This window comes from Balaenoptera musculus, chromosome 10 (genome assembly GCF_009873245.2).
Source record: "Balaenoptera musculus isolate JJ_BM4_2016_0621 chromosome 10, mBalMus1.pri.v3, whole genome shotgun sequence".
In the NCBI taxonomy this organism is placed as follows: Eukaryota; Metazoa; Chordata; class Mammalia; order Artiodactyla; family Balaenopteridae; genus Balaenoptera; species Balaenoptera musculus.
In genome coordinates this window covers 53,276,462-53,287,123 of record NC_045794.1, presented here as the reverse complement: position 1 = coordinate 53,287,123, position 10,662 = coordinate 53,276,462, and the positions used below count along the sequence as shown (strand labels likewise).

The 10,662-nt window shown below is 39.5% G+C and overlaps 1 protein-coding gene across 1 annotated transcript; it reads left to right on the top strand.

Moving 5' to 3' along the window:
• The first annotated feature begins 2,367 nt into the window (after nt 1–2,367).
• Nucleotides 2,368–7,860, top strand: LLPH (LLP homolog, long-term synaptic facilitation factor). The gene is made up of 3 exons (XM_036865366.1): nt 2,368–2,461; nt 4,088–4,307; nt 7,233–7,860. Exons 2-3 carry the CDS (start codon nt 4,103–4,105, stop codon nt 7,409–7,411), a joined length of 384 nt encoding a protein of 127 aa, XP_036721261.1. The 5' UTR covers nt 2,368–2,461; nt 4,088–4,102; the 3' UTR covers nt 7,412–7,860.
• Nucleotides 7,861–10,662: the final 2,802 nt, after the last annotated feature.

Genomic DNA, 10,662 nt, shown 5'->3' with positions numbered 1-10,662 from the left:
GGTGAAAATACCTAGACTCCACAAATAATAAAAAAGGGGAATTAGCAGGGCTTGGACAGAGTGACAGGTAACTGTAAAACGTACCAAGTGCAGCCAGGGAGGTAGGAGGAAAATAGGGAAGAGCTGTATCTGAGATCTGTTTTTATTGAATATAATTTGGGGAAAGAAGTGCAGTGGGCCCTGTCTGCCTGCCTTCATTTCTTTTCTGCAGACCTCGCACCTGGCTTTTATCCACTTGATCCACTTCTGGGGATTAGTGGTGTCAGCAGCCAGTTGTGGGCCTTTTTGGAGCAGCTGGGAAGTTAAGTTCTTGTTGCTTGTTCATCTTTAAAGCTTTGTTTTGAAGTCCCTGTCACCTAGTGCCTGGGCAGCTTGGAGTCACCATCTGAATGCCATTCGTCTTCCTAGTCCTTACTAAGTGATTATTCAGATCAGGAATTCCATGGGCGAGGCCTGACTGTAGAGGCCCCATTAGCTGGTGCCAGTAGTGTAGCATGGCTTTGAGATGGGAAACCATTCTGCTTCCTGTCAGGTATTCAGTGCGACCCCCTGTGCCTCCTGTCCCACAGGCTTCTCCTAGCTCTGTGATGGAGCTGAAGCAATGTCCAGTTTGACCCTTAAGCTTTATCCCACCATCAGGGGTTAAAGTTTCCTGAAGACAGTAGTTTAGTTCCCATCATCTTTGTATACCCAGCATAGTGCCTATCACAGAATGCATACTCAAGTGTATGAATGAGGGAATGAATTAAGGATATTTAAATATATCAAGGCCATTTAACTATTGTTAGAACTGCTTTTATATAAACTGGTGAGGAACATGTTCAAAAAGGTTTTTTTCTCAGTAATGCAATCTAGGATTCAGCCTTTTAAAGCATCAGTAATGCAGAATTATGGCATATATTTAACACTATGACATTTTCATAATAAACTTTTTTCTCTTTTTTGGTGCCAAGTATCTATTCAAAAGTCTTGGCCTGGTATGTTAAGCAAGATGCAGTCAATTTGGACTATCTGAAAGTGAGCTTTCTCTGATTTAAAATGCAATGTGAACGTGTATTTTTGGGAGAGGTGGCCAGATCTAACATGTAGTTAACTTTAAAATAGAAATTCACTTGCTGTATAGGAACTTCTTAATCTCTAAAGGAAGCAGGTTTTTCAAGCATTTTTTTTTTAAATATACCGCATGTTATGAGCTTTTTCCAGCCTCTGTTTAAAAAAACAAAAAACAAAAACAACTTGCTCTAGTCTGAGTTTAGTAATTTCCACATGATGCATGGTTTCTTCAAGGACACAAATTTAAAGAAAAAAGGGACCCATAAATTGTCTCAGAATGAACTCTTTTACTAGTAACCAGACAGAAGTTTACTAGGCCATGATTAAACACAATTCATTTACTGGTTTTTGGTGCATGTTGTAAATCTCTAGAAAATATTGCTTACAAATAGTCCCGTGTATGTTTGAATTTATTATGTGAAAATGATATGAGCGGCCATTTGTTGAGCTCTTATATCCCCTACCTAGGATTATTAGGTTGTATTAGCTTCGTTCTATAGATAAGGAAATCCAGGCTCTGAGATAGTACTCATATCACTCACAAGGAAGTGTTAGAACCATAAATACCACAGACCTGTACGGCTCCAAAGCCAGTGATATTAGGAGCATATGTAAAATAATAACAAAAAGAACTGGTGGTGTTTGTGATCAGCGTGACCGTCACCGAAGCCGAGTGTCCTAGGCTAAGTATTGTGTCTGGTATACATTAGTGATTAGCCGGGTAAACACTGATTGAACTGAATTAGTTTGATCATTTTACCCTTTGAACTTGTCTTCGGGATGAGAAAGGGGTTTTTGTTCTTGGTAACAGCTTTGAGGTATAACGGACATACAATGAATTGCACATACTTAAAGGATACAATTTGACAAGTTTGATATATGTGTACAACCGTGAGACCACCACCGGGGATGGGGAAATTTAAGGGCTGCAAATAAAAATCTTAATTCGGCTTCTAGAGGAACACGTGACGTGGTGACTATATGCGAATGGGGAGGCCTGACGTGAATCTAGAGGTCGGCTCTGAGCTCCCTACCTGACGGCAGGGTCATCTGGCGGTTCTCCCTCCTTGGGTTAGTCTCGGGGCTACCCCGCTCATGCTTGGGACGCAGGCCTAGCTGGTGTCCGACCCTCGACCCGGCTTCCCCGCATTTCCCTAATCCAACTTCAGAACCTATCTGGGAGGAGCCCAGCTCCCAGGTCCGCACTCGCACCCAAGGCAAGAAGCGCGTCAGCCCGGGACTCTAGAGGGCCCCGCCTCTCGAGGCCATCCGGGGCATTTTGGCTCCCGGCGAGCAGCGCGCCGCCCGGGGGGCGGGGCAGTAGAGCGGGTTGCCGGGAAGGCGGAAGTGCGGGGATTTCCGGTCGGCGTGAGCAGCGTGCGGCGTCTGAGTTTCTGGGTGTCCTCAGGTGAGTCCTTTTTACCAACCGGCTCCAGTGGGGCGTGGGACTTGGGACTCGATTCCGGAGCCCGTGGAAAGACTCTCAAGCCTCGTCCCTCTCTGGCAAGGTTGAGCCCGGGCCAGAGACGCAGGCCTCCTTTAGGACGAGGGTCTCCCGTTGTCTTGGTGGTCCTGGTCGGGCTTCCCGGTGCTCTGTGGGAAGTGGAGTCGTCCTTAGTGGTTCAGCCCCGCTCAGGGCTGTGTACCGCAACCCTTCTCTCCCAGCCCCTCGCAGGGCTTGCGTTGTTGTACACACGGGACAGAGTGAGTTTGTGATTGCTGCCGTCCAGAAATGTTACTCCGCCAGTCGTCCGTTTAACAAATGTTTGCTTAAACTTTACTGTGTGCACAGTGCTACGCACTGGGGGATCCAGTAGCGAACAAGACCTATTTATCCCTTGCCTTCGTGGAGCCCACAGGCCACCGGGAATGACAGAAATAAACTTAAGAATTTTAGATTATAACACGTATTAAACAGGAAAGAAAAGGATGAGGTGGTAGAGAATAAAAGGAGGTGAGCTTACAGGAGTCAGAAAAGCTGTCTCTGAGGTACTGAAGTGAAGGATAAGTTCCCAGGCAAAGGGACGGCAAATGTAAAGATACTGAAGTCAACGTCATCTGGACATTTTTATTTTTCTTTTTTTTTTCAAAATAATGTCTTAGTGATTAACTGCCTATTGATGTGTAATTAACACAACAAACTGTACATATTTAAAGTGTGTAAGATATATCCATGTATACTCACACACAAACATAAATCTGTCAGCACAGTCAAGATGATGTTATAAGTCATTCCCACGAGCTTCCCTCTAAACTGTTTATAATCCCTATAATCCCTTCCCAGCCCTCATCACATCCCCACACTGTCCCTCGGTTGTCATTGATTGGACTTTCTTCAGATGTAGTTGGTGCTTGAGGATGGGGTGGAGCATGAGATAAGAGTTAAAGGAGGCAGGGGCCAGGTCACCAACACCCTTGTAGATCTTGAATATATGAGTTGGAAAATCATTAATTCCAAGAAAGACAGTGTCTGCTCTTTAAGTTTTTAAAAGCTCAGGTTGGCCACCTTCTGAGGGATGGGCTGGGACTGAGGGGTTGAGGGAAAGCAAGAGTAGAAATAGACAAGTTTAAAATAGCTAGATTGATTTGAGGGGGTGGATAATGAGGAAAATTGGGGTGGGTGGGGTCACCTGTAGGTTTGGGGGAAATCAGGATTCAGTTAAAAGATTTATAAAATATTTTGTGATTTTTAAGTTGTTGCATAAATGTAAGGTGATGGCACTCTTTGCATTTGGGGGGAAATTAAATTTCTGCATCTTGTATGGAAACTACAGGAGCTTTCAGCATTGGCTTGACTCACAGTGTGCCAGTGGCCACGGGGAGTTTGGTTTGGTGTTCTTAATTGTTATTTAGTGGCTGTATATGCCACGTTGATCCTCACATAATTTGCACATTATGCCATCATAAATCATGAACAGAGTGAAGAGTTTACTTTCCAGTTGTTCATGTTCTGCAGAGATGCCTTTTGACCTGGTTTTCCAAGGATTTGTTTTTTTGATAGTAAATAGTTGCTTTTGAAAATGTAATTTTTTAGCTTTCCAGGTAAAATATGGCTAAAAGTTTACGGAGTAAGTGGAAAAGGAAGATGCGTGCTGAAAAGAGAAAAAAGAATGCCCCAAAGGAGCTCAGCAGACTTAAAAGTATTCTTAAAGTAGATGGTGATGTTTTAATGAAAGACGTTCAAGAGATAGCAACTGTGGTGGAACCCAAACATTGTCAAGAGAAAACGCAATGTGTGGTGAAAGATGAAACAGGTGAGTTTATGTGTTTCATTTAAAAAAAAATTATATCAACTTCCTTTTGTGGCTCTTTTTCCCTTTTTCACTGTCTTCCATTCTTTCTCACACTTGCTTCCCTACAAACGTCCTGCCATGCCCACATAATTCTTTGGAGGTGCTACTAGAGATTCTATGCTAAGCTATTTTGAAGCCACCTCATGTGAGTAGGTATGTTTTGGATTATTCAGAGAGGGCCTTTTGTGCTTATACAATAGCCTGAGTGTCCAGAAATAGACAGTACTACAGAAGTAGACAAACCTAGACACACTCTCGTTGGGAGGGTACACAGGAGTCAAGAACTAGGCAGGATAGAAGGAGGTCTTTCTTCATTTTACCCTTTGTAAGATCTAGGTTCCATTCTGAGAGTCCTCTGCCCTTATTATCCTAAAGATTAGTTTCCCTGTATTTGATTTTGACAGATTCTAGGTACGTCTGTGTTTTAATATAGTCTAAAGTTGGAGGCTGTATATAATGTGTATAATAGTCATTATTCTCAATCCCTCTTTCCTTTATCCCCCACCTGTAAACCATTAGCACATCTTTTTGACTATCTCCAAAATACATTAGGAATCTATCCATTTTTCTCCTACTTTCATGCTTTCACTTTAATGACAGCTATCTCTTGCCTGAACCACAGTAGTAGCCATTTTACCTCTCTCTTCAGCTTTTGCTCATTTCTGATTCATTTTTGACATATCACCCAGTATGATCTTTTTAGGATATAAATCAATTATGTCATTCCCATGCTTAAATCACCTCATTATATTTCCATGTGCTTACCACAGCCTGCCTGGTCCTACTTAATCTCGTTCCAGTACTTCTCTTTAAAAAGGCTGTAACCACAAGCTGAAGTTTGCTTTGTCATTCTCCCCTCAACAGAACATTGAGAACTCCATGAGAGCAAGGAGCTTATTTAGACCACTGTATCCCCAGAACCTAGAACAGCACCTGAAATAATCATTCAGTGACCAGTTATTGAAGGGCTAATGTATATCAGGCACTATTCTAGGTACTGAGGCAACAATGATGAATAACAGAAATGACCTCCATCCTAGTGGGATTTACATCACATTGGAGGAAACCCAAAGTAAACCAGATAAATGAACTAATATAATATGTCAGGTAGCAGAGTCCACAGAAAACCTGTATACCCTGGTAAGTTCCCAGAGAGGGACATTGTGGACATGTCCTTCACAATAGATAAGGTTGGTGATAGATGGACCACAGCATGGCTGTGCTGAGCTTCCTGCTAAGTCTTCCGTTAGAAGAGCTGGATACCTGAGTGTGACCTGGATAAGAAAGTGTGGCAGCCCCAGGATATCCCGCTCTGTTCTGTCATGAAGCTTGCTGCTTACTGCTGTTCCTCTTCCAAGTACTCTTCGTTGGAAGTGGCCAGTCATTCCTAATAGGTTATTTTCTTCTAAGGCCTGTCCATTAGAAGCGTGGGTGCACTTTTTATTGATGCAACAATTTTATTTAGCTCAAGAAAGTACCTAATCCGAGGAGTGTTCTCATAACTCGCATGTTTTCAGAACCATAAACTTACCCCTAATGCGGTAATTCAAACCCATATCTCCTAAATGTTTCCTATTTAACTTTCACTGTTGCAAAGGACAATCATAACAATGTTCTCTTTTTTTATAATTTATTTTTTATTGAAGTATAGTTGAATTACAATGTTGTATTAATTACTGCTGTGCAGCAGAGTGACTCAGTTATACATATATATACATTCTTTTTCATATTCTTTTCCAGTATTGTTTATCACAGGATATTGAATATAGTTCCCTGTGCTATACAGTAGGACCTTGTTGTTTATCCATTCTATATATCATAGTTTGCATCTGCTAATCCCAAACTCTGACTCCTACCCTCTCCCAGTCCCCTCCTCCTTGGCAACCACCAGTCTATGTCCCTGATTCTGTTTCTGTTTCATAGATAGGTTCATTTGTGTCATATTTTAGATTCCATATATAAGTGATATCATATGGTATTTGTCTTTCTCTTTCTCACATACTTGAGTTAATATGATAATCTATAGTTGCATCCGTGTTGCCACATATGGCATTATTTCGTTCTTTTTTTTCTTTTTTATGGCTGAGTAGTATTCTATTCTATATATGTACCACATTTTCTTTATCCATTCATCTGTTGATGGACATTTACGTTGTTTCCATGTCTTGGCTATTGTGAATAGTGCCACTACAAACATAGTGGTGCATGTATCTTTTTGAGTTATAGTTTTGTCTGGATATATGTCCAGGAGTGGGATTGCTGGATCAAATGGTAATTCTGTTTTTAGTTTTCTGAGGAACCTCCATACTGTTTTCCACAGTGGCCACACCAACTTACATTCCCACCAACAGTGTAGGAGGGTTCCCTTTTCTCTATACCCTCTCCAGCATTTGTTATTTGTAGACTTTTTAATGATGGCCATTCTGACTGGTGTGAGGTGGTACCTCATTGTAGTTTCGATTTGCATTTCTTAATAATTAGCAGTGTTGAGCATCTTTGCATATGCCTATTGGCCATCTGTATTTCTTCTTTGGAGAAATGTCTCTTTAGGTCTTCTGCCCATTTTTTGATTGGGTTGCATAACAACATTCTTTAGAAAGTTTCTTAGTGACTAAATAGATGATGTCTCTAGTTCCTCACAGATACTTTTTATGTCTTTCATGGTTGTGGGAACACATTGCATCATGTGTATGATTCTACAGATTGTACTGTAAGGAGTTTTTTGAGTGTTAGTCAAAGATCATTGCACAAATAAAGGAATTTATTTATTTATTTTTTGCTTTTGTAGTTTCATGCCACTTTTAAGTTGTGTCCTCATTGCATTAATGTGCTTTTTCATGGGCTTGCATTCGTGAGTATTAATAGTTTTTCCATTTTTTAATTCAGATGACATGAAAATGGAGACTGATATTAAGAGAAACAAAAAGACTCTTCTAGACCAGCATGGGCAGTACCCCGTATGGATGAACCAGAGGCAAAGAAAAAGGCTGAAAGCAAAGCGAGAGAAAAAGAAAGGAAAAAGCAAAGCAAAAGCTATCAAGGCAGCGAAGGGTTTGGCCTGGTAGACCCTTAAAAACTTGAAAAATGCCACATGGGACAGGTCTTTGATTAGAATGTATACATTGATTTCAGCTTCCACCAAATGGAAACTTTGTTTCCATTTTTTAACTTGGCCTTTTTCTTCAATTCAAGCCCAAGGTAACTCCTCAAATTTGTCTTGGTAACTTGAATAAAATATTTTCTTTGATGAATGAAAGCTACACTGATATTTTAATTGAATGCTATCCAATATGCAGGGATTATCAGACATCAGAATCCTCTCGAGTATTAATGCGGTTGTAATCATTCAGTCTTAGGAAAGATGAAACATAATATTATACTGACAAATTTGAGCTAACTCAGATTTAAGGTAAATTATATATCATGTGAAAATATGTCAGTGGATCGTATAAGCAGTACTTGTTTGGAGTTTTGACTTTGTGTAATTCAGAATAAAAGATACTCTGTCTAGATCTTGAAGATCTGTTCTTTCATATATCCTTAAGGTTTCCTAGTAGTAGAGAAGACCAGATTCTTCAGTTAAATTTTTTAAAAATTTTAAATTTTTGGGTGGAATATTGACGTGTGCAAATTATTATGCTCCATCTTTTTAGGAGATTAGAAGATCCTGGGAACTAGTTTAATATGCTTCAGTTTTTATATTCTCAGAGTATGATTCTCAGAATTAGCTTTTCTGGATGTGTGGTGAAAAAAATATATTACATGGTCATTAAGTTTGGGAAATGCTACATACTTGAAGATTCAAAAACAATATTAGCTTAGTACAGGCATATCTCGGAGATACTGGACATTCAGTTCCAGACCACTGCAATAAAGTGGACCACATGAGTTTTTGGTTTCCTAGTGCATATAAAAATTACGTTTACACTATACTGTAGTCTATTTTACAATAGCATTGCATGTAAAAAAACAATATACATACCTTAATTAAAAAATAATGCTGTTGGAAAAATGGCGCTGATAGACTTATTTGACAGAATGTTGCCACAAACCTTCAATTTGTAAAAAAAAAAAAAAAATGCAATATGTACAAAGCGCAATAAAACAAAGTATGCCTATATAGTCATATAGAGATCTAGCAGACTTTTCCAGGTGCTAGGGACCCAGGGAACAAGACGAGGTGTCTGCCCTCATGGGTATGTACTCAGAAGAGGCTGTTAGCTTCAGAGAAAACCAAGTTAAAAGTGAGACCTAGTGGAATAAGGTCACTTAGGCATCAGGTCACAAATTTTGTACTGGGCACACAGCTACGCTGGGACACAGTACAGAGATAAATAGGACAGGACCCAAATCTTTTAGGAGATTTGAAGCTGAAATTTAATGCTAGTAAAATTTCAGGATTATTTTATATAATAGGCTTTTGTCAATCTATTCAGTGGTTAGTTCACCAAAAAGTTAGTGGATTATTTTTACATACTTAAGGAAGCTAACAGAAGATGTGAGTTGGAAAGTTCAAAAAAGTTCATGGCCTTTTTTTGCCTTTTGGTATAATTTTGAACAACAGAGTTTGTGAGGAAAAGGCAAATACATAAATGTTTATTCATGAAATAAAAATTTGCTAACATTATCTAATTAAGCCATGATAATATCAGCCTAAATATACCAGCTGTTTCCTTTTTTTTTCCCCATCATAGGAATTGTCTACATCAGTGATGTTACACACTTAGTGCTTATTTAAAAGTTGGCAGCATCGTTATGTATGTTTTTTCTGGATTTTTGAGGTCAGAAGCCAGTACCAGGGATATCATGTTTTCTGAGGCTGATAACCTCCAATTTCACTCCAACGGTAGGTAGTAGCTTTGAGCTTTCATCCAGGACCTTTCAGTGATGTTAGGCTGGTCATTTACGGTTGTCTAGTCATGAAGTTTGTACAGTCAGGATTTAACTTAAAAGTTAACAAAATCAAAATATCACTATCAAAAAATGTATTTGAGAAACATGTTCTCAAGTGTCCTATGTCCTCTGGCAAGTTGGCTATGAAAGAGAAATTGTCTTGCATAGCTTGTGATGGGGACCTCTACGGTCACTGAGTTCCTGAACTGTGTGGCCAGCAGGATTCTTCCTACCTCCAAATTTTAGCAGGAAATTTAGACTAGCATTCCAGAATGAGTGCAATGTACGATCACTTCTTTGTTGCTTTTTTCCTGGAGGTTATAAATTGAGAAGTATAGCATAGTCCTTTAATCTCTTAAATGATTAGCTTCATAAAATTTGTCATCTCTTTGACTGATGTTTTCCAGAGAATTCTGTAAAACCACCAGATGGAGCTCAAGCTAAGCACCAAATCATTTTTTGGAATTATATTGAGTGGGCTGAATCACATTAGGGATTGAATGTGACATTTTATTTTTGGTTTTTAAGAAATTAAATTTAAAATTAAAATCATCTAAGGATAATCAAAACTGCTTTCATTTATTGGTTGCTTTGCATATCAGGCTTTGTTCTAAATTATTTAATCCTAAACTCTTCAATAGAAGTATTAGCTCATTTAATCCTCCCAGCAATCCTTTGAGTTTGGTATTGATATTATCTCTCTATACACCAGGGGAAACTGAGGCACACAGGCCATATAGCTGGGATTCAAAGTCAGACAGTCAAGCTCCAGAGCCTGTGCTCTTGCAGTGTCATTCTGCCTCTCAAGGGTGTGCAAACTCTTGCTAAGAAAAAAAGGTAGTTTTAGGGTAGAATACTTATTTTTGGTTCAGTCTGTTCGGGGGGCTCAGGATCAGATGAAGAGCTGGTTTCAGTAGAGAAATGATTTATTGACCCCTTCTCAAATCTCTAGGCCTAAACCAGACTGGAGTTCCTTTGGTAGCATGCCCTTAGAATGGGCTGATCCCATCCTAAAGGTATAGCCTACATTCAGTGGTACCCAAGCTAGTAATCAGAGAAGGAATGTGAACTGCCATTGACACTCTAAAGTAGAATCAAGTGGTTTTGACTACATGTTTTTTTCTAATGTCACATTTTAGATACATTTTCCCCCTACTAGTTCACATGCTGCGTAGAGTAAATATGCAGCAGAATATATTTGCTTATGAGGAAATCTGAATATTTTCAAAATTTGGATCAATATATCTGGGATATGATTTTTAGGAGTTGGAGAAAAAAAGTAACTGGCTATAAATGACTTGATTTAAATATCTGAAATGGACTGGTGTTGATGGTGAGGGTAGTGGTGTGTAGGAGTAGTGAAGTGCTAGCCACAAAATAGAATAAATAGGGGAAATCTAAAGAGACCTCAGGGAATTCCCAA